The 24238-nt window shown below is 50.1% G+C and overlaps 1 protein-coding gene and 1 pseudogene across 1 annotated transcript; one reads left to right on the forward strand and one right to left on the reverse strand.

Annotated features, from left to right (window-relative positions):
- Window positions 1–20734, forward strand: part of LOC136546334 (ABC transporter C family member 3-like) — a 46076-nt pseudogene extending 25342 nt beyond the window's left edge.
- Window positions 20735–21222: 488 nt separating this feature from the next.
- On the reverse strand, window positions 21223–21771 carry LOC136544158 (BURP domain-containing protein 4-like). Its single transcript, XM_066536411.1, has one exon. It carries the CDS (start codon window positions 21769–21771, stop codon window positions 21223–21225), a length of 549 nt encoding a protein of 182 aa, XP_066392508.1.
- Window positions 21772–24238: the final 2467 nt, after the last annotated feature.

Consider the following 24238-nt stretch of genomic DNA (forward strand, 5'->3'; position numbering starts at 1 on the left):
GATCTGCTGCATCCATCTTCTCCAAGTTGCACTGAAACCTCGCGCTGACAAGATACAGTCCAGGCCGGCCCAATTTATTGTGTCAAACGCTTTTGCGAAGTCGAGTTTCAGACCTAACGTCGGGATCTTTTTCTTGTTGCAAGCTTGAACAATCTCCGCAGCAAAAACAAAAGTTTCTGAAATCGATCTTCCCTGGAGAAAACCAGTCTGGTTCAGATCAATGAGGCTACCAATTTCCTTCTGCAGCCTGCCGGTAAGAGTTTTTGCCAAGATTTTGACCGTGCAGTTCTGCAGGCATATCGGTCGGAAGGCATCAACAGCAGTAGCACCAGGTTTCTTGGGAATCAACACCATGTAAGATCTGTTAATTCGTTCCAGTTGCACTTCATCTGAGTGGAAGGAGTTCATGAAATCCATGATCTGGTGTCTGACAGTACTCCAGGCCGCAAAGAAGAAAGAGGGGCCAAACCCGTCCGGACCAGGTGCGCTGTTACGGTTCATGGAGCGCAGTACAGACTTGACCTCATGCTCTGTGAACGGCGCAGTGAGAGCATCAGACGGCTGTCCTGCGTCACGGAATAGACTGACTGCATCGAACCTCCAGATTGAGCTTCCTGGCTGACCAATGATGGTGGAAAAGAACCCGGTTAGTGCTGCCATCTTTCCATCATGGTTCGTGAACTGCTGTCTGTCGCACTCAACAATTCTGATCTTGTTGCTTCTAAGCCGAACAGTTGCTTGTGCATGGTGGAAAGCAGTATTAGCTCGTAGAATAAACCAGTGTTTCCTTACGTGAACATACAAAAAGGAAAGTCGGCGCCGAAAAGACCTCCCACTGTGATACGGTAGCCGCTACAGAGGCAGACGTCGAATGGCTCACATGTTGTACTGTAGCCACATACAGGAACAGACGCAGAAGTCAGTCTTCTTGTGTTATCTAGTTACTGTTACAGCATGTGCGCTGTACTAGGACTAAATACATAAAGTTGTATAAATAAACTACTACGGCAACTCAGTAAACAGAGTTCAGATTTGCCATCTCCCATACAGGGCTTCGGTCAACGCTGGTGTCTTGTACTGTGTGTATGCTCTGTTCTCTCCTTTCTTCAATCTCTAACCATAGTGTGTGGGGACGGACAACGCTTGTTCGTGGTCGGCTTAGCTATTGGGTGCTCGGCAATACTAGCGGGTGCTCGGCAAGACTGGTGAGTGGTTCACTCACCTGAGCTGGTAATTCTGTAGGCTAACAAGTGGTATCAGAGCCGTACAAGCGTCATCGTCAGATTAACCGCTGGCGATGACGGACGGTTCGGAGATGGGCGACAGCAGTAGCACTGCTGTGGCTGCCCAACCACGACCAAAGGTCGTTGTTCGCACGGTGCGGGAGGTCAGCGGCACCAGTTGGCCGACGCTGACTCTTACCAACTATGGAGATTGGTCGGAAACCATAAAGGTCAAGCTCAGAAACCGACGGCTCTGGAATGCTATTGACAAGGGCACCGGCAATGAGAAAGATGACATGTCAGCGTTGGAGGCTATCCTCACTGCTGTATCGGCGGAGTACAGGAAGCCGTTGGGGACGAAGAGCTCTGCTAAGGAGGCATGAGAGGCTATTGCGGCGATGCGCGTCGGTTCCGACCGCGCAAAGAAGGCGACGGCCTAGCTTCTAAAGCAGGAGTACGCCAACCTCAAGTTCAAGGATGGTAAAACGGTAGGGGACTTCTCCCTTCGCATGCAGACGCTCATCAGCAAGCTGAAGAGCTATGGCGTCTAAAAGGACCTAGGATGTCGCCTAGAGGGGGGTGAATAGGCGTTTCTGAAAATTAACACCTGTAAATACAGAAACGATTAGTAAAGAGAGTTTTCAAAATGAAAACTCCAAATTAAGAGTATACCACCCCTCACAAGTTAGCCACAGAGTAAACAAGGCATAAAGAATATATGTAGAAGCTACAACCCTATAAAACAAAGTTAGAACAGAGAACAAATATATTATGCATAGACAGGAAATACCGGACGTGTCCGGTAGGTATACCGGACATGTCCGGTATGCACGGTTTCTGCAGAGCAGCCCCAAACTTGCTCCTTTTGATTTCTATTTTCAAACCAAACTGTAGGTATCTACTAGAGATGACAATATACACAGAGAACCTGCACAAGAGTTAGAGCAACATAAATATCGAATGAAATGCGAATTGAGACACGTGATTTGTTTTACCGAAGTTCAGACTCGTTCGAGTCCTACTCTCCGTTGAGGGGGCTACGGGTGACCTAGCGAAGGTCAGCCCTAGAGGGTACCACGAAGGTCACTCTAGTCAGAGTCTTTTCTAACTCCTTTTTCTTATTCCACTAGTTGATTCCGAGGCGGCGGAATCGGCTGTTACAAACTTTCCAAGGCACACCACAGTCTCTTAGGTGCTCTCCGACGACGTCTAGCCATCTAGGACCAAAGAGTCTAAGAGTAACAAATGCGAATCACGAGATTGATAATATGCACAAGTGCTCAAGTGGTGGCTTGCTCTCTCTTTCAAATTCTCTCTTAACCCATAAATGGATTTTGCAATTTGGATCACACACTCACTAAGAGAGGGTTTGGGAGAGTTGGCAAGGCTCAAAAACATGTAAGTGTATCAGCAGAATCAACAACCTCTAAAGGTGGAGGCTTAGGGGTATTTATAGCCCCCATGGAAAAACTAGCCGTTTTATAGCCGTTGCCACGTCCGGTGTGACTTACACTGCGCCAACGGTAACAGAGTTACAATGACGTTGTGAGGCGTCGGAACTCCCGATGAATGCCGGAACTTCCGACTGTCGGAACTCCAGACTCACGTCGGAACTCCCGACCCTCAGCACATTTGAAAACTACGGTAACTGAATTAAAGTATGTGAGGTGTCAGAACTCTCGACTCTTGCCGGAACTTCCGACCGTCGGAACTCCCAACTTACGTCGGAACTCCCAACCCTCACGGCATTTGAAAACTAGCCGTTGGCCTCTGGCCGTCCATACCAGACACGTCCGGTATGAATACCGAACATGTCCGGTATGACCACCACAGTGAACTCTCCAAGTCAGTTAAGCGCAAGACGTCGAAACTCCCAACCATTGCCGGAACTCCCGACCGCAGGAACTTTCGACCGACGTCGGAACTCCTAATAAACCAACCCGAGATCAACAATATTACCATTGCTGGGCAAATACTGGACACATCCGATATCACTACCAGACACTTTCGGTATTGCTAGACCAGCAAGAAACAGGTTAGCTCTTTTGTCTCTCAAAACACTCAAAACTCACTTGGGTTGGCATGAGTATTTATGAATAATTATCTATCAATATGATGCACCCCTCTTAGTAGTACGGCATACCTATTAAACTCAAGATCAAATGAAAAGCGAATTTATACCACTTGAGTTGATTTCTTTTGAATTGATGCCGTCTCTTTTAATCTTCATCAAGTGAGGTTGCCAACATGTTGATATTGATCTTTATACTTGAGCATAGCCATCTTGAGCATGTGACTTGATTCCATTCATTAAATATGAATAACTCCAAATGAATCAAGTCACTTTCAACACTTTATCAAATATAGATTTGATCTTCCACATCAATATTACCATCATAGCATGATTAGTACCTCAACTAAATGCAAGTGCTTTCTTCTTCACCTTAGCTAGGTTCTTCGGCTGCCAAGCCATCGCTTGCCCTTCACCCTTGCTTAGTACCTCGAAGCCTTTCCTTGCGATCTTCACTATCTCAAGCCATCAAGTCACATCTTGTGTTCAATCATCCATTCATTTGTATTGTTATCTTTTTCATTTTAATTTAGCAAGCTTCAAATATGAGACCATTCCATATGCAATCCCTCATGTCTCATCAATTAATTTTACCAGGCTTGCTTTCATATAGTATATGGAAATCCTACAATAAATAAGCCTTTGCATGAATTCTATTTGCATTGTTGTCTTGTGCTTGAACTAGATTGTTTATACAATAACACATCATTTTGGCTTTTATTAAGTATCTGTGAGATAACCTATTACCTGTCCACACTTAGCAAATGGATTAGACCTTTAATCACGTTGTCATTCAATCATCCAAAACCCACTAAAGGGCTAGATGCATTTTCAGCGTCAACATTGACGAAGAGGAGGCAGTCTCCAAGTACCACCACTCCGTGTCGGCAAAGTACATCCTGATTGCTCTCTCCATAGAGATGATGTTGGACTTGTCCACCCTCACCATTGAGGATGTGATAGGCCGTCTGTGAGCGGTGGACGAGCGCCTGGAGCAGGCGACAGCAACGAAGGACAGCACCAAACTGCTACTGACAGAAGATGAGTGGGCTGCTCGGAGGAACTCCGGGAAGGTAACCTCCTCCAGCCATGGTGGCGATGGCAAGCGCCACGGTAAGGCTTTTCTGGAGAAGAAGCAGGTCAACCCCAACACCTGCCGACACTGCGGGAAGATGGGCCATTGGGCACGGGAGTGCCCAAATCACAAGCAGGAGAAGAAGGCTGAGGCTCATCTGGCGCAAGCTGGTGATGAAAATGAGGCCACTATCCTGATGGTGTTGTTTTGTGCACTACACGACGTCAAGGCCGAGGAGAAGGAAGAGGAAACGATGGTGGAAGGACCTAGGAAGGCCCTGAAGACTGTCAACCTCGACGAACCACACGCCTAAGTCCACCTCGGATGTGAGGGCGCCAACCAGGAACTCTAGTGCCAGCAACCACATGACGGGCTCCAAGGTATCCTTCTCCAAGCTCGACGACGATGTTACCGATACGGTGAAGTTTGGTGATGGCTCAAGGGTGGCTATCCAAGTGCGCAACACCATCATCTTCTGGTGCTAGAACAGGGAGCACCGCGCGCTAACGGATGTATATTACATCCCACAGCTGCGTTCTAGTATCATCAGCATTAGTTAGCTGGATGAGCATGGTAGCGAGGTACTAATCAAGGACGGAGTCCTTAGGATCAGGGACCAGGAGCAGTGACTTCTTGCCAAGGTGAAGAGGTCCTTGAACTAGTTGTACTTGCTTGACCTAAAGGTAGAGCAGTCAGTGTGCCTAGCGGCAAGGCACACCGAGGAACCATGTATGTGTCATGCCCGGTTTAGACATCTCAGCTTCGACACGCTTGGTCGGCTAGAGAAGAAGGCTATGTGATAGCTGCCTAGTCAGGAAGCAGAGGAAGCTACCATTCCTAAAGGCGGCCAAGTATCGCGCGAAGGACGCTCTCGAGCTCATCCACGGCGACCTCTGCAGGCCGATCATGTCAGCTACAAATGGTGGTCGGCGGTACTTCCTCCTGATCATGGATGATTGTAGTCGCTACATGTGGCTGCAACTCCTAACGAGCAAGGACAAAGCGGTGACGATGATCAAGAAGTTCAAGATGCGCGTGGAGGCCAAGAGCAGTAAGAAGCTCCGCGTGCTGAGGACTAATCGCGGTGGTGAATTCACTTCGGTGGAGTTCATTATGTACTGCATGGATCAGGGTGTGGTGTGACACCACACCATGCCATACTCGCCATAGTAGAATGGCATGGTGGAGCGATGAAACCAGACAGTGGTCGGCATGGCCCGATCCATGATGAAGGCCAAAGGCATGTCGGCAAGGTTCTGGGGGAAGGTAGTGACCACGGCGGTGTTCATCGTCAATCGTGCTTCGACCAAAGCCCTGATGGGCAAGACACCGTTCGAAGCTTGGTATGGGCGCAAGCCGAGCGTGTCCTTCCTTCGGACATTCGGCAGCATCGGCCACGTTAGGAAGACAAAGTCGAACCTCACCAAGCTGGAGGATAGGAGCACACCCATGGTGTTCTTGGGCTATGTGGAGGGTACCAAGGCATACTGGCTATATGACCCATGCGGAGACATGGTGCTTGTCTCACGCGATGTCGTGTTCGATGAGAAGGCCGCATGGGACTAGACCAGTCCAAGCACGGGGAAGCTAGCGGCTTCACCAGCATCTTCATCATCGAGCACCTTGTCATCCATGGTGGTGGAGACACTGGGGAAGAGGTACCGAGCACTCTGGGAGGAGCGCTGTGCACTCTAGGGGCAGAGCTGAGCACTCCTAGGGCAGTGCCGAGCACTTCGGGAGGGATGCCGAGTACTTTGGGAGGAGTGTCGAGCACTCCTGGAGGAATGCTGAGAATGCCAGGAGTGGCGCTGGGAGGTTCTGCAGTGGTGGCGACCACTCCAGGATGGGTGCCGAGCACTCCCGTGGTGGAGCCAAGAGGTCTGACAGTGGTGCCGACCACTCCAAGACTGAGGCTGAGCACTCATACAGTGGTGTCGAGCACTGTAGGAGTAGTGATGAGCTATCCAAAAGTAGTGCCGAGCACTCTAGATGTTGTGCCGAGCACTCTAGCAGAACAGGGAACTCCATCGATGCCGATCTAGTTCACCTCACCTCCAAGTGATATCACTGAGTTCGTGGATGCCTTCCATGAAGGTGAGGAGGTGTGGTTCCACAGGCTAGATGACATTGTCGGTGGCACAGGACCCTCAGGACTGGCTGGTCGGCTGCTTAATGATGTAGAGCTGCTGCTCGTTAGTGCAAAGGAATCACCCACGTTCACGCTGGCTGAGTGGGACGAAAACTGGCGACGGGCGATGCTGGAGGAGATGAAGGCGATCGAGGAAAATGAGACATGGCAGCTCGTCCCACATCTAGGATGCCGTTCGATCAGCCTAAAGTGGGTGTACAAGGTCAAACGAGACAAGCTCGGTGCCATTGTCAAGCACAAGGTGTGCCTCGTCGCCCGAGGCTTTGTTCAGCACGAGGGCATAGACTTCGAGGAGGTCTTTGCGCCAGTAGCACACATGGAGTCAGTCTGTTTGCTACTAGCCTTGGCAGCAGCAAAGGACTGACGCATCCATCACTTGGATGTTAAATCGGCCTTCCTCAACGGTGAGCTGGCGGAGACGGTCTTTGTCAGGCAACCTCTAGGTTTCGCCATCAAGGGAGAGGAGCACAGGGTGCTCCGACTGTGCAAGGCGCTCTATGGGCTACGGCAGGCCCCACGAGCATGGAACGCCATGCTTGACGCCACGCTGGGCGAGCTTAGGTTTCAACGGTGCGCAACCGAGCACGCGCTCTACACGTGGTGACGTGGGAAGGAGGAGCTTATCGGCGGCGTGTATGTGGACGACCTGATCGTCACCGGCGCGTGCACAGAGGACATCAACGGCTTCAAGCGCGAGATGGCGACTCGTTTTCGAATAAGCAATTTTGGTGCACTCTCCTACTACCTCGGCATCGAGGTGAGACAGGGGAAGGAGGAACTCACGCTCGGTCAGAGCGCGTATGCCTCCAAGCTGTTGGAGCGAAGCGTCATGACTGAGTGCAAACCATGCGTGACTCCGATGGAGGAGCGGCTGAAGCTGACGAAGGCCAGCACCGCGGTGAAGATGAATGCAACACTCTATTGGAGCATCATCGGCGGTCTACGCTACCTAGTCCACACGAGGCCAGACATTACGTTCGCCATGGGCTACGTCAGTCGCTTCATAGAGGATCCTAGAGAGGATCACTGGGCTGCGGTGAAGCAGCTACTGTGCTACGTCAAGGGGACGGTGGATCATGGGATCATCTTCTCTAAGACCGGTGGGAGTAGGCTGCAGCTCACTATGTTCAGTGATGCAGACATGGCGGGGGACATCGACGGACGACGGAGCACCTCTGGCGTGCTCGTCTTCCTTGGGTCGGCCCCAATTTCATGGCTGTGGCTGAAATAGAAGGTGGTGACGCTATCTACGTGCGAGGCAGAGTACGTAGCGGCGGCCATAGCGGCGTACCAAGTTGTGTGGCTACGTCGGCTACTGGGCGAGCTGACCGGTGTGGAAGCTCACCCACCAGCACTGATGGCGGACAACCAGCCCGCCATCGCCCTCGCGAAGAATCCGGTTCTGCACGACCGGAGCAAACACATCGACGTGAAGTTCCACTTCCTCAGGGACTATGTCGATGGAGGGCAGATCATCATTGACTTCATCGAAACTGGTCGGCAACTCGTGGACGTCCTCACCAAGCCGCTATGTCTTCGACTTACGGAGCTAAAGGAGATGATTGGCATGGAGGGGGTACAAGGGATAACAGTAGGTTTAGGGGAAGAATTGTTAGAGTAAACTACTGCTTCCTTGTGTGAACATACAGCAAGGGAAGACGACGCTGAAAAGGCCCCCTGTTGTGGTACTGTAGCCGCTGTAGAGGCAGGCGTCGAATGGCTCACCTGTCATACTGTAGCCACATGCAGGGACAGACGTAGAAGTCAGTCCTGCTGCGTTATCTAGTTACTGTTATAGCATGTGCGATGTACTAGGGCTAGATAAATAGAGTTGTATAAATAGACTACCATAGCAACTCAGTAAACGGAGTTCAGATTTACCATCTCCCATACAGGGCTTTGGTCAACGCTGATGTCTTGTACTCTGTGTGTATGCTCTATTCTCCCCTTTCTTCAACCTCTAGCCATAGTGTGTGGAGACAGACAACGCTTATTCGTGGTCGGCTTAGCTAGTGGGTGCTCAGCAACACTAGTGAGTGCTCGACAAGACCGATGAGTGGTTTACTCACCTGAGCCGGTGATCCTGTGGGCTAATATTAGCACGAGCTTCTTTGATCGCTCTGAACTTGCTTCTTTGCTTCCAATACGCAGCCCGCTCTTTGATGGACTACGCTAATCTTTCTTGGCACAATTTCCTAACCTGAATTTCATCACTAGAAAGAAGACGTTGCTCTTCAAAGTAATCAAGAAGTTCAATAATAAATATGCAGTTTGGGATGAGTTGGGGGGCGCCGTGTTACGCTGAGACCAAGCCTAATAGCGGTAGCTCTAGTCACCTTGAGGCATGCGGCCAACCTACCTGTCAAATCCGGACTGAACGGAGCATCGGGCCACGCTGGGAGAACAGTAGGTAGGAAAGAGCGGTTGTGGAGCCAGGAGTTTTTGAAGCGGAATATGTTAGAAGTGGGGATGGAGGAAGACATGGAGAGTAGGATGAGGGTGTGGTCAGAGGTAGGCTTCGGCAGTGGGGAGAGGGAGGTGTTGGGGAAGGCCAAGGAATGGTCGAGGTTGACAAAAGCTCTGTCAAGACGAGCAAGAACAGGAGACGGCTGGTGGTTAGACCAGGTGAAGGAACGGCCAAGCAAAGGGATCTCTAGGACACCAAGCTGATCTAGAGCGAGGTTGAAGGAGTTCATAAGATTAAGATTGAGGTTGCCGTTGTTTTTGTCATCGGGGGACCTGATAAGGTTGAAGCCCCCAAAAATGATCCAAGGCCCAGAGAGTAAAGGTAGTAGGGAAAGAAGTTCATTGTGGAAGGTAGGAGAGTGGCGGTGGTCAGAAGGAGCGTAAACGTTAGTGACTGTGAAGTCACAATCAGAGATGGTGGAAGTGAGGGTAGTAGTGAGGGAGTAGTGCAGGGCGATGGAGTTAGTCAAGCTCCAAAGGTTCTGGTCCCAGGCGGTAGCGATCCCACCCCTAGCACCATCAGACAGAATGACAAGGAAGTTGTTGGAGAGGTTAAGGGGAAGGAAGGTTTTAGCTTTGAAGCTTGAGATTTCATGCAACTTTGTCTCTTGGAGGCAAGCCACAGAGGGAGCCGCAGCTTTAATCGCATCACGAACCACAATGCGTTTGTCATAGTCGCCGAAACCGCGCGTGTTCCAGGACAAAACAAGGAATTTTTGACCATTACTACTCATTGAAAACAAAGGGAACACCAGTTCTTGAAAGGAAATACATAAATAGAAGGAAAAGAAGAGAAGAAATAAAAGATAGCGTTGGAACAACACAGACAGCTACGGATACAACGAGCCCACGGGGAAGCAGCGCGAGTGAGCTCAGCGAAAGCCACACCCACGCCGGAGCAGCTGCCAAAGCAATTATTTAGCAACAGCGGTCACCACGTCAACGCCTGCCATGCTAAGGCCGGCAGCGTCAACAAGCTTACGGATCTCCGAGGCACACATGGGGAGCTTGTTGCGGGAGAGGAGGTTCTTCTTAGCGACGTGCTTTTTGAGGCCGGCCGAGCAGCCGGAGAGAGAGTTGAGTAGAGCCTTGCGCTTGACAGCCGTCGCTGTCATGTCCTGGAACGTACCATCCGCGTTGGCCGCCTTAGCAGCAATGCGGGCACTCTGATGTTTGAGGGCCGGAGCCGTGGGAGCCCGGCCAGCACGGCGCAAGGGCCGACGAAGAGGAATCAGCGGTGTTGGAGGTGGAGAAGAGTCGTGCACCGCTGGTTCGCTGTAGTCGAAGCTGAAGGCCGATGAAGTCCTGGCCGAGTCCTGTGCCCTAGACCGTGGAGATCCAGGCGACAGAGCGGCAGGCGGGCACGGGGGGAGCGGATCATCGTTCGCCACCGGCGGCCCCGAGGTCGATGCTGAAGACCGAGGAGGATCTGGCAGAAGCCGACGACCCAGGACGCGGAGAACCGGGAGACTAGGAGCCGTGGACGCCTGGGATGATGTCAGCAGCCATAGTCGCAGTCCTTGGCCGACACCCTGACCTCATAGGGAATCTCCAGCCGTTCGCTGGCCTCCAGAAGAAGCCGGAGGGGACCGAAGTTGTTCCCCATGAGGCAGGCAGGGTCGATTTCTTCAACTTCACAGAAACTAGCAAAAGACTCTTTGATCTTGCTCTCATACCAGTGTTCGTTAGGGAAGTGGGAGACCATGACGTAGGCGATCCAAGGTGGCACCCGGTAGAACCGGTTGGGCGTCTTGTCCAGCCTCAGCAAGGTCAGCTGAATCCCCTCGTGGAGGATGGGGCTGGACTCGTGAAGGGCGTCGCGCTCCGTGGTGGTCTGGCACTGGCATGGCCCCCATGGAGGAAGGCAGGAGATCCATGTCAGCGCTACGTCGCCTGACGATGACCGGATGCCGGATTCAGCTGGGCCAAGAGAAGAAAGACCGAAGAGGCCCAGAATGGGCAACCCGCGCTACGCTGGGCTGGAGTGGGCTTCCAAGTGATCCGCGACGGGCGAAGGCGTTGAAGCGGCTGACCGTATCGAGTGCGTAGTTATGCTGGCCGAATGGTGTATCGGAGGGCATCAGTCATTGTAATGAACCTAACTACTGCTAAGAACTCACGCTACTTCCGGTTCTCTTGCTTGCTTTCCCTACCTGTAACCGATTCCTTCGTTCTTCCTTGATCCGTTATTAACAAATTGGTACCAGAGCCTATGAATCCCACAACCCACTGCCTCAATCCGCTGCAATCTTCCCCTGCCCACCCTAGAGCCGCACCAAATCGACCACGACTACTTCACTCGATTCTGCAAGCAATCGGGTGCCATGGATCCCAATATCCAACTCCTACTCGATGAGATCAAGTCCATGAAGACCGTGGTGAACGGAGTCGAGAGGCGCGTCGGCGCCGTGGAGACTTTGTTGGGCAGCCGGATCTCCGCCATGGACCGTTCTATTTCGGATCGGTTCGGTCGCGTGGAGGGGGCAGTCCAGGTGTTCGGCGATTGGCGGCCTTCAGTGGACGTGTCTGTGGAGGAGCTCCGATCCGAGGTCAGCACCCTGCGCAAGCAGGAGGGTGCGATTGAGAAGATGCAAGAAGAGATGACGGCTTTGCGCAAGTCTGTCAACCGAGTGGTGCTCGAAGCCGCACCGTCCATGGCCGCCGGCATCCTGGCGCAACCGGTGGTGTCCGCGGCGACTTCATCCGCGGGACACCCAATTACAGGCCCTGTTGTCGGGCACCGCGTCGAATCGCATCACCGGGAGTTTGGGTCTCTGACTCCACTCCCGGTCAAGGGTACGCTCGATTTCAAATCCCACCCGTTTTCCAAACCCCATCCCCGTTTGCCTCATTCTCTTTCGAGTCCCCAGATTGTTACTGATGAGCATTTGTTTATGGGTGATGTCGACGGAGTCCGTGACTGGTATACACAGTTGGGTTCTCAATACTCCAGTAGCAAGTTGCCGAAGTTCAATTTTCTGGTGTTTTCTGGGGAGAATCCCAAGCTCTGGATCACCAACTGTGAAGACTACTTCGAGCTCTATTCGGTGGAATCACACATGTGGATCAAGGTGGCCACTATGAATCTCTCTGGTGCAGCTGCTCGCTGGGTGCAGTCGCTCGACCATCATGGCCGTCAGTTCAGCTGGGAGCAGTTTTGTAAGTTGGTGCTGGATCGCTTTGGAAAAAGTAAGTATGAAGCTCTGATTCGGCAGCTGTTCCGAATTCGGCAGACATCCACTGTCCAGGAATATATTGACAAGTTTTCAGAGTTAGTCGATCAACTATTGGCTTATACTCGGCACACTGATCCTCTATTCTTTGCTATGAGGTTCATGGATGGTCTCCGTGATGATATCCGCACTGCCGTTCACATGCAGCGGCCCAATTCCTTTGATGAAGCTTGTGTGCTGGCCTTACTGCAAGAAGAGTTACTGGAGTCGACTCGGCGCAAAGAGGGCCACCGTCTCAACACTTTCACGGCCAACAAGTTTGCCGGAGTTCGGCCAACTGTGCCTCAGGTTCCATTGGCTGCTGACAAGAATGACAAAGCAGCACCGGCGATTGGAGCTGAGCGGCGTGGCCGTGGTGTGGAGGATTGGCTTAACACTCTTCGTTCATATCGCCGTGCCCGTGGTCTCTATATTCATTGTGGAGAAAAATGGTCCCGTGAGCACCGCTATTCGGACAACATTCAGCTGCATGTTCTCCAAGAATTTTGGGATATTTGTCACAATGATGCCAACTTTGATGACAGTCAGTCTGCTGAAGAGCCAACCGAAGCTCAAGTCCTATTGGCAGTGTCTCTTGCAGCTCTGAATGGCAGTGCCGCAGCAAGTACTATGCAATTCCAAGGGGCTACTCAAGGGTTACCAGTTAAGATTTTGTTGGACTCAGGCAGCTCTCATACATTTGTCAGTTTTACTTTGAGTTCCAGGTTGACAGGCCAAACTGCTCTACCGGTACCTCTCCGTGTTAAGATTGCGAATGGCCAGGTTTTGGACTGTGCTGACACCTTTCTATAGTTGCAATGGGAGGTATAGGGGTGCTCTTTCCATACAGATGCTAAAGTGCTCCCTCTGGCTCACTATGACTTGGTGGTGGGTATGGACTGGTTGGCTCAGTATAGCCCAATGCAGGTTGATTGGGCCCAGAAATGGTTGATCATTCCTTATGAAGGCTCTTTTCGGACATTGCAAGGGGAACTACACAGCTTGCCTCCCACCTCGGTAGTTCAGGTTACTGCAGTGATGGAGGATAGCTCTACTTCGGTTACACACACTGTACCAGCCGCTATAACTCAGCTATTGCAAGAATTTCAGTCGGTGTTCGAACCATTGCAGGGTTTTCCCCGGAACGTGCTTTTGCCCATGAGATCCCACTGATACCAGGCGTAGCTCCTATAAATGTGTGACCCTATCGTTACCCCCCTGCTATCAAGGATGAGATTGAGCGCCAGATCTCTTCAATGCTCACCTTCGACATTGTGCAGCCCAGTCAAAGTCCTTTTTCCTCTTCTGTGCTTCTTGTCAAGAAGAAGGATGGGATGTATCGGTTTTGCGTGGATTTCAGGCATCTCAATGCCATTACAGTAAAGGCCAAATATCTAGTACTGGTGATTGAGGAACTTTTGAATGAATTGCATGGGGCATCTTGGTTTTCAACTTTGGACTTGACTGTCGGGTATCATCAAATTCGTCTGAAGCCGGGTGAAGAACATAAGACGGCATTCCAAACCCATACTGGACAGTATGAATTCTGGGTGATGGCGTTTGGGTTGACTGGCGCACCCGCTACATTCCTGAAGGCCATGAACATCACATTGGGGTCCTTATTGTGCAAGTGCGTGTTGGTATTCTTTGATGATATCTTGATATTCAGTCGGACGTTGGAAGAACACATTGAGCATGTACGCCTTGTGCTGGAACTGCTGCAGCGAGACAAATGGCAAGTTAACTTTTCCAAGTGTGTCTTTGCTCAGCGACAGTTGCATTATCTAGGCCATCTGATTTCTGAATAGGGCGTGGCCACTGATCCGGACAAGGTCCAGGCAGTGTTGCAATGGCCAACTCCTTCCTCTGTCAAGGAATTGCGCAGCTTCTTAGGTTTGGTCGGCTATTACCGTCGCTTCGTCTGCCATTTTGGTATGATCTCTTGGCCCCTCACTGATCTTCTCAAGAAAGGGCTCTATTCATCTAGACTGCAGTTCATGAGCAATCATTTTTGGCACTCAAGACATCTTTGACCTCAGCTCCAGTTTTGGCCATGCCTAACTTTTCTAAGCCCTTCGTCATAGAGACTGATGCTAGTGGGACTGGTGTCGGTGCAGTCTTGATGCAGCAGGGCCATCCTCTGGCATTCTTGAGTAAATCTCTCAGTCCATGTTTACAGGGCCTGTCCACATATGAAAAAGAATATCTAGCAATTCTTATGGCTGTTGAGCAGTGGCGCAGTTATCTACAACTTGCTGAGTTTCACATCCTGACGGATCACAAGAGTTTGGTACAGTTGGAGGACCAGCGTCTTCATACCTCATGGTAGCAAAAAGTATTTACTAAGCTCCTTGGGCTGCAATACCGCATTGTGTACAAGAAAGGTGTTGATAATGGGGCGGCCAATGCCTTGTCGCGAGCTCCAGTTCTCCAATGTGTGGCCATGTCAGTCTGCCAACTAGAGTGGTTACTGGAAGTGCTGTAGTCTTATACCAATGATCCGGTGACTCAAGAGTTGTTGGCCAAGCTTTCTAATTCTTCGGTGTCTTCACCCCATTACACTCTTCAAGATGGTCTGATTCATTACAAGGGCCATATCTGGGTTGGCAAGGATGTTGACGTGCGTTTTAAGTTGGTGCAAGCCATGCATGCCAGCGCAGTTGGTGGACACAGTGGGCTTCCAGTCACTTATCGGCGCCTAAAGCAGCATTTTTACTGGCCGAGTTTGAAGGCTAAGGTGCGTGCTTTTGTGACTGACTACACAATCTGCCAGCCGGCCAAGCCTGACCGCAGCAAGCTTCCAGGGCTTCTTCAACCATTACCGGTGCCTGAACGTTCCTAGAAAGTATTATCTCTGGATTTTGTGGAAGGTTTGCCAATGTCTGAAGGGTACAACTGTATCCTAGTGGTAGTGGATCTCTTCAGCAAGTATGCTCATTTTCTCAGCCTCCGTCACCCTTTCACCGCTGCTACAGTGGCCAAGCACTTCATTTCTCAGGTCTATCGCCTTCATGGTATGCCTTCGGCCCTTGTCTCTGATCGTGATAAGATTTTCACCAGTGCTCTATGGCGGGAATTGTTCAAGCTGGCCAAAGTCGAGCTTCATATGAGTACGGCCTACCACCCTCAATCAGCCGGCCAGACCGAGTGGGTCAATCAGTGTTTGGAAACCTTCTTGCGCTGCTATGTTCATGCTTGTCCCAAGCAGTGGCATCAGTGGATTGATTTGGCTGAGTACTAGTACAACACAAGTTGGCATTCGGCATTGGGGAGATCTCCTTTTGAGGTGCTTTATGGGTATGCTCCTACACATTTTGGCCTCAGTTTTGTCGATGAGCAGCCTGTGACTGATATTGCGGGGTGGCTGCATGACCGTGAGATGATGTCTGAACTGATACGACAGCACTTGCTCCGCGCCAAGCAGCGTATGAAGCAGGCTGCTGATTCCAATCGTTCTGAGCGACAATTCCAAGTTGATGATTGGGTCTTCCTCAAGCTTCAACCCTATGTGCAAACGTCAGTTGCCAATCGAAGCAGTCAGAAGCTCGCTTTCAAGTACTTCGGTCCTTACAAGGTGCTGGCACGTGTTGGCTCGGTGGCGTATAGGCTAGAACTTCCACCGTCCTCTACGATCCATCCTGTATTCCATGTTTTTCAGCTCAAGAAGGCCGTGGGTCCTCAACACACTGTAACTTCAACTTTACCTCCGGCATCAGCTCAATGGAGTGTTCCTGAGCGCATTCTGCAGCGCCGACAGTTGCCGCGTGGTAAGAAATACATTCAACAAGGTCTTATTAAGTGGTCTAACTTACCAGTTTCATTAGCCACTTGGAAAGATTTGGAATCTCTACATCAGCAGTTTCCTCGCGCCAAGCTGTGGCTGCAACATGGCGCGCAAGAGAGGGGGAATGTTAGCGCTGCGTCGCCTGACGATGACCGGATGCCGGATTCAGCTGGGCCAAGAGAAGAAAGACCGAAGAGGCCCAGAATGGGCAACCCGCGCTACGCTGGGCCGGAGTGGGCTTCCAAGTGATCCGCGATGGGCGAAGGCGTTGAAGCGGCTGACCGTATCGAGTGCGTAGTTATGCTGGCCGAACGGTGTATCGGAGGGCATCAGTCATTGTAATGAACCTAACTACTACTAAGAACTCACGCTACTTCCGGTTCTCTTGCTTGCTTCCCCTACCTGTAACCGATTCCTTCGTTCTTCCTTGATCCGTTGTTAACAATCCACCGGCATGCGAGTAGACATCGTGGCGAGAACGGCGTGAAGGAAGGCCAAGACCACCGGCATAGGAACTGGAGGGTCGATGAAGGTGAACAGTAGACACGCCGTGAGCTCTGGGTGTCCAGGGGAGACCCAGGCGTCGCGAGACTGAGCCCGGCCTTCCCAGGAGAAAGCCAAGCTAGAGTCATCGAAGGCGCCACTGTCCACCTTCTCCTCGTCATCATCCCAGCTCGAGGCCAACTCATTGCCTAAGCCGGGGCCCAGGGACGGAGGGTAGAGAGGGCACATGTCCTCCCCCTCGCTCGTAGGCACTGACGGAAGACGGGGAATGCACGGGATGCGGGGAGGGGAGGCACTGAGGGAGGGGAGCGACGAGTCCGAGAAGCATTGGGCGGCGAAGGAGGGCTCGGCGACGCCTCCTTACTCGAACGCCCCAGCATGAGCTTGTCGACAGGTGGCCAGTCAGAAGCCGCGAGCCGAGGAGAAGGCCATGAGCTGGAGGAGGGGATCATGAATGCCGGATCGTAGGCGATAGTGGGAGCGAGGACCACCAGGGCAGAAGCAGCAGTAGGCACAACGGGCTGCTGCGAAGGCGGCGTAAGATAGGTGGGAGAGCTAGGCGGTGGGGGCTCGGCCCTGCGGGGCACCCGAGGCGCCATGGAGCAACCATTGGCCGCGGACGGGACGGGCGCCGAGCGGCGCCGACGCGAGAAGAGCTTCCAGAATGGCATAGGGCACGAGTAGGAGCGGTGACCGCTGCCTCCACAATTGCGACAGCACCCAGGATCGCGGCAATCTTTGACCGAGTGGTCTGAGGCCAGGCAACGGAAGCAGCCGTCGGTATCTGAAATCGGGTTTAGGGTTTTGGGGGGCTTCGGCGCTGGGCGGGGAGGAGTTAAGGCCACGTCCCGGTAGGAGCGCTGATGGACGTGGTGGTTGGGCCGTGGCGCATTAAGGGCCTGTTTGGTTGGAGACCTGGAGGACTTGTCTGGCAAAAAGTGTTGTCTGAGAGTTGCCTGGAAAGTTGATGATTTTTGCCTGGCCAGTCAAGTCTGAAGAAGGTCTGTTTGGTTGGAAGTCCGTGTCTGGAAAGGCTAATAAAAGATACAATACATATTTAAAAGCTAATAAAAGGTATAATACCATATTTAAACTTACACGGTTATGGTTATAAATAATAATAAATAAATAAAAGCATCCATATTTTCTCAATTAATAATATATTTGAAATTACAATTACAAATAAAGTTAATAGATTTCCTAGCTATTTAAAAAATGTCATAAGGAAAGAACGTGTGAGGAAGAAAGATAATTATACTTACACTGCACACATTATGCTAATTTTAACGTGAACATGATCAACCGAGGGGAGAAAGACTAGAAAATATAAAATATACAAAAAGTTTTTACACATGGATGTAAAAAAAGAAATAGAATATGCCTAAGAAGTTTAATAAAAAAGAAAATATATTTTCTTCTATATAAAACTTTAGCATCATTCGAGTAATATATATCATTATAATACAAAAATAATATAAATAAAACCTTTAATAAAGTAATATAAAATATAAATACTTTTAATATTTTATTTTCCTAATAATTCATTCATATGATTAAGAAATAAATAAAATAAAATGTACTAAATGTATCTCGGTTGCACCTATCACAGATGAACAATAGGAAATAGAAATATAAATAATATAGCGTACAACAAAGTAATAATATAATGTACTAAATGACTAGCTTAGCACTGTAACCAACGTCCAGGCCAGGCAACTGAGAGCCAGGCGCTCGTTTTTTATCGCCGGGGAGCGGACTGGATTGCCTGGGCCAGGAAAGTCACCAGGGTCCAATCCAAACATGTCACAGGCAGCTTCCAGGAACCTCCTTGCCCAGGCAAAATCTTCCTAACCAAACAAGCCCTAAGTGCTGGGGCGTGGCTCCCTGTCTCTCCCGGGGCGACAAGACAAGGCATGGAACCCCACTGGGACGGCACACCGGCGTTGCCAGGAAGGGCGTTAGCAGCATTCAACAGGTGAAGAGGCACAGAGCCCAACTGAATCTTCCTGGAGATTATGCTCGCAAAACCATGCAACGTGGGCCCGCCAGGGGGGCTGGAGTGAATGCAACCTTGGGAGTCGGGGGAGGCTCAACCACCGTAATCAAGTCGTCTTCCACCTCAGGCCCTAAGGGGAGCTTGCGAAAAGCATCCATGGCGGCAGCAAAGGAGGCGTGGAAGAAGAGACAAGAGGAGCCCAGATTGGTAGCGCCAACAACCACAAGAATTTTCGCAACATTTTGACAGGAGACAAAAGTTTTAAAAACACCCAAGGCAACACGCTTAACGGTAAGGCGACCATGACCAGCATGGGTTCTATGCAGAGCATTGTGCATGAAATAGAGGTTGTACTTAGGATCGTGGGAGGGAGGAGTTACCCAGACGGGGGCAATGGCGGCCGAAGGAGCGATGACATTGGGCACATGTGGTGTGGAGCTTTTCCAAGATCTTCTGCTGGAGGATTTGCCCCAGCGTGGGAGCAGCCGTAGTCCGAAGGCGGCGGGGTCCCCAAGGTGAGGTCGAGTGGACCTCGGTGCCAAGTCAGACGGCGAGGACAAGTTGCAATGGGTGGGCTGTGGAGGGCTTTGGTTGCGAAAGCTTTTCCTCGGAGGTGTGGGCGGAGGGGGAGGGGGAGGGGGAGGAGGAGGTGTGGGCAGAGGGGGGTGGCGGTGGAGGTGGAGGAGGTGGTGGAGGCTAGGGCGGCGGCGGCGGCGGGGGGGGGGGGGGGGGGGGGGGGGGGGGGCGCTCAGGAGCGGAGGGCACGAGGAGCGCCATCTCTAGTTCCCTCAGGGGATTGTTGTTTTCTTTTTTCTCTGTTTTATATTGTCCTTTTGATTTTTATGTTCCTGTTGTTAACAGAACTGCAGCCTTTAATTCTTAATTAATATATCCCAGAATATTCCAGAAAACTAAAACTTGTGTTAAGGTGGAAAACAAGTGTAACTGATAACTGATTTAGTAGCTAATGGCCCTTAAGAGTGTGTTATATGATGCAGGTTCGATATGCACCGCAATTGCCTTTTGTTTTGAAAGGCCTAACGTGCACCTTAAGGAAAGAAGACAGCAGGGGCGGGGGGGGGGGGGGGGGGGGGGGGGGGCTCAAGCCCTCCCTACCCAAACCGAATCAGTGCAAATTACTGTAGAGCCCATATGAATTTTTAGGCAAAGTTCTATAGTATAGGGGGGGCTGAGACTTAAGATCGAGCAGCAGTGTCGTTCAGTCCCCCTAAAATATTTCCTGGATCCGCCGCTGGAAGACAGGTATTGCTGGCAGAACAGGTGAGCCTGTTTGGGAGGCCGTATCGTATCGTGGATTATTTACTGCTGGCTGGTTTGGTATGAGAGAAAAACACTGTTCCCGACTGAAAATTTACGATCGTTTACGAGCAAGCGAACAGACATGTTTCAGGCACTATTTCGCATTGTGGATCCATGTATTGGCCAAGTGTTGATAGATGGCACTGACATCTGCACCATTGGACTACATGACCTTCGGACAAGATTGAGCATCATTCCACAAGATCCTGTTATGTTTGAGGGGACCCTGCGAACCAATATTGACCCCCCTTGGGGAGTATAGTGATGAGAAAATCTGGGAGGTACATTCCAATCACTAAATTTATTTCGTTTCTCTCAAGGGTTCCATTCTGCACCTAATACATGTGCTCTGTAGGCATTGGATTCTTGTCATCTTGGGGATGAAGTTAGAAAGAATGAGCTTAAGCTTGACTCACCAGGTTTGATACCTGCCAGAAGGTCTCGGGACACTGCTCTGTGATGATGCCAAAGCCCTAACTTGTTCTTTGATTTTCAAATGCAGTGACAGAAAAGGGCAAAAACTGGAGCACAGGCCAGCGCCAACTTGTGTGTTTGGGAAAGGTGATTCTGAAACGGAGAAAGATCTTGGTTTTGGATGAGGCAACTTCATCTGTGGATCCAGTTACAGACAACTTGATTCAAAAAACCTTAAAACAACAATTTCTCGAATGCACAATGATTGCAATAGCTCATCGTATCACATCAGTTCTTGACAGCGACAAAGTCTTGCTTCTGGATAACGGTTAGTATGCCCCTGACTTACGAGCCGAAACTATGTTCACATTTATTACTTCTCACTCACGCTTGAACACTGCTATGTTGTGAAACAGGTGAAATTGCAGAGCATGACGCCCCAGCAAAACTGCTAGAGGACAGTTCATCCCTATTTTCCAAACTCGTATCTGAGTATACCATGGGATCCGATTATAAGTAGCAAATGCAAGAAAGCAGCTAAATCAGTACTCTACAGATCTTTCGTCATAATTTACTGTTTGTTGGGGTTTGGGGATATGTTTACGTGATAGATTATGCAGAGCACTACTCATGATCGCTCCAAAAAACGAAAGCTGAATTGTGGTGGTGCAGCGAAATCGATCGTTTAGATACGGTTTCTCATGAACAATCAATTTACTTTATCCTTGTTAACGAGGAATTGTTGTGGCAGGCGCAAGCGGACCTGAACATTTTATTGGCATATATGCGAAGTTGGCATACAGGATTTGAGAGTAAGGCATATGCAAGGTTGAACAATTTATTTATTTCTTATTTGATTGTCCGCTCGATGATCATCAGAGATGTAAGACATGCATGGACAAACTAGTTCTTGATACAGTCACCTCATAAGCAAAGCAAGCTACTACTAGTAGTACTCATCAATCTTCTCGTTTATTCAGCATGCACTTCGTCCTTGTGCCTGTGGCTCTACAGAGCAGCAGCAGGCAGCCACAGCACGTAGTTGCGCGGCATGAAGTGGCAGATCTCCTCCCCGCGCGTCGCGTTCAGCATTTGGAAGTAGCGGGCATCCCAGGTCGTCGTGTTGGCGTGGCACATCGCGATCGCGGTTGCGCCGCTGGCCGCCGCTGCCGCCGCGTGGCCGTCGTCTCCGAGCCCCATCAGCTTAACGCGGAGAGCCTCCACGTCCGCCGCCAACCGGTGGCAGTAGTGGACCATGTACGGATAGGCCATCAGGTGGCACGGCACCATGGCGCCTCCCGCCTTGCCGATGCGCGCCACCCCGTTCGGTGGCCACCGTGTACCTGGCAGCGTCCTTCTCCCCGTGGACTTGGTGCCGGTGGGGTCTACCTCTTGGTCTTGGGCCGGGGACGGGAAGAACACGGCGTCAATGTCCTGGATGGAGATCGCCTCCGTGCTGCTCCCGGTCTTGGCTCCTCTGCCCCCCGCCGCCGACGATGGCAGTGCCACGGCGACAGCGAGGGTCAGGAGAAGCAGGGCCAGGGCGCGGCAGCCCATGGCTTGCTGGTCTTGGGGTGCGCGGCTTCTGTCTTGTCTTAGGTTTTTGTTGAGAATGGAGTGGGTTCTTGTGTGTGGGCAAGGAGGAAATTTATAGGCAAAGAGGACCCCAGCCTGAATTCCTGATCGATGGAGTGACCGGCTGAGCTGTGGCCTATGGTGTGTCGATTGTCATGTGTGGGTTCGTCAGAGGAGTCGAAATCCAGTGGTGGGCCAGTGTTCATGAGGCCAGGCCGGCCAGGAGCTCCTCGGCGCGTACGTGTATGCCCGCGATCAGAAGACCACAATTTTTTCAATTAGCTGGTCGGGTTGCCGAGTTGCCTGCTTGTCTTGATTGAGCCGCGCTCCGCACAAGGACATGCATGCGTATCAGTTACAGGATAGACTTTGGCCCTGTTTGTTTCAGCTTTTCTGACTCTCGCTTATAAGCTGAGCAGGCTGATAAGCCACGATCTGAAGAATTTGCTGTCTAAATAAGTTGGGCGTTTGACTGTTCTGATTATTTCTGGTAGATTATCTGTCCTGGATGTAAATTGACCTATGTACCCCTGCGGCTGATTATACCTCTTTTGGTTCGTCACAATGATGTGAAGATAATGGTGGGAATATTTTTAAAGTTTCAGATAGCAATATGGCTCCATTAAGTTACAATGTACAATAATAGTCGAAAATAACATCCATTTGGGTAATGTAATTGCTACAAAATACTCAAGTTTCTAACAATGAATCACCCAACCAACGCATTAGCAATAGCATCACGGAAAGCACACATATTCATATCATCCGCCGAACCACCACCATCAGCTGAAGGAACTTGGGACCCAACACCACTAATGTCTTCCACATAGGTTTCAAAATGTTCATCATATATGGCATTGTCTCTAATGAAATTATGAAGAGCTATGCAAGCAACGATAATCTTTGATTGCTTCTCAATTGGATAGCTAGGTAACTGCAAGAGAGTGCGCCACTTCATCTTGAGAACTCCAAATGACCGCTCAATCACATTTCGGAGGGATGCATGAGCATAGTTGAACACCTCCTTTGATCCCACTGCATGACGACCATGTTGCCATTCAGGCACATGATACCTTTGTCCCTTGTAAGGTGCTAGATATCCTTTTCTATTAGGATACCCAAAATCAACAAGGTAATACTTGCCTTCAGGTGGATGTGAAAATTTATCCTTGTAGGTGACTAAAGTATCCAAAAATACCCGAGTGTCATGAGCAGATACAGGCCAACCCGTGACAACAAATGTGAACCGCATATCGAAGTCACAAACCGCCATGACATTTTGTGAAGCATAACCATGTCGTCCAATGTATTTTGCCTGTTCACTTTTTGGTACAGTTACAGGTATGTGTGTACCATCAATGGCGCCTATGCAATCGTTGAAATGAGGCCATAACCTAGCTTGCTGCAGTTTTGGATGAACTGTACCAAAGTGTGGATCCTTAGGTCTTATGATGTCAATAGACAGTCTACAAATTGAGACAAGTACCTCACTAAACTTTCTACTGATAGTTTCTAAAGAATGACCAAACCTATTTGCAACTTGTCTAAACGATTGAGGTGCACCACATGTCCACAAAAACAAGCCTAAGGCTTCCTTGGTACAAATATCATTAGTTGATCTCAAGCCATAATTCTGAACCAAAGTCCGATGAAGGCGATGGAACACTGACCTTGTCATTCTAAACATGTTATAGCACTGCACTCTATCATTTAGTTGGATTTCAACCCATTGTATCCCTGTCATGACTGGTACATCCGGAACCACCTCCTTGTTCTTTGCAACACTGCTTGTTGACCCCATCAATTCCATTGTAATATATGCAACCAAGAAATCCTCATCAGTACCCGATTCATCCTGACTTGCATCCTCATCACTGGAGATGCTCATATTGATTTCAGCACCTAAAATAGGTACACATTATGAAGCATGAGCAAAGGAACAGAGGAAGCATATACACAGAAATAATTATTCGCACAAGCAAAGTCATGACATAAATCATCAAATAATGTACCCATTACAACACTAAATTTTCATCAAATAATGTCTGGAACTGAACAATTTATTTTACTACTACATAACAACACTAAATTTTCCGGTCCTCCCATGCCCGCCTCAGCCAATTAAGCCTCCCATTCGGTGTCTTCAAAGTAACGAACACATCACGGTTTTCCTTTTTCTTAAGCAATTGGGTGACATAGTAGTGTTCATCACTCCCTTCTTCAGCACCATCGTTAATGACTTGCTCCAACATAGCCCCAATCTCATCTCTAACATGATCAACCGCGTGAGAAGTTGCTGAATTTTTACTACTTTGGGCCTTCTTCTCATATGTGTCGACCAACCTCTTCATAAGTTGATCTCTATATGTCTTCTTTTTCTTTCCAGAGGGGGAACCTTCAGCTGGCCTTTTGTTAGCATTTGGTGTGACATGTGGTGAACCTCTCCCTT

The sequence above is a fragment of the Miscanthus floridulus genome, chromosome 3 (genome assembly GCF_019320115.1).
Source record: "Miscanthus floridulus cultivar M001 chromosome 3, ASM1932011v1, whole genome shotgun sequence".
In the NCBI taxonomy this organism is placed as follows: domain Eukaryota; kingdom Viridiplantae; phylum Streptophyta; class Magnoliopsida; order Poales; family Poaceae; genus Miscanthus; species Miscanthus floridulus.

What these genes read in the sequence shown, in the direction of transcription:
- LOC136544158 (XM_066536411.1), bottom strand. Translation starts at nt 21,771, where the DNA reads ATGGGCTGCCGCGCCCTGGCCCTGCTTCTCCTGACCCTCGCTGTCGCC.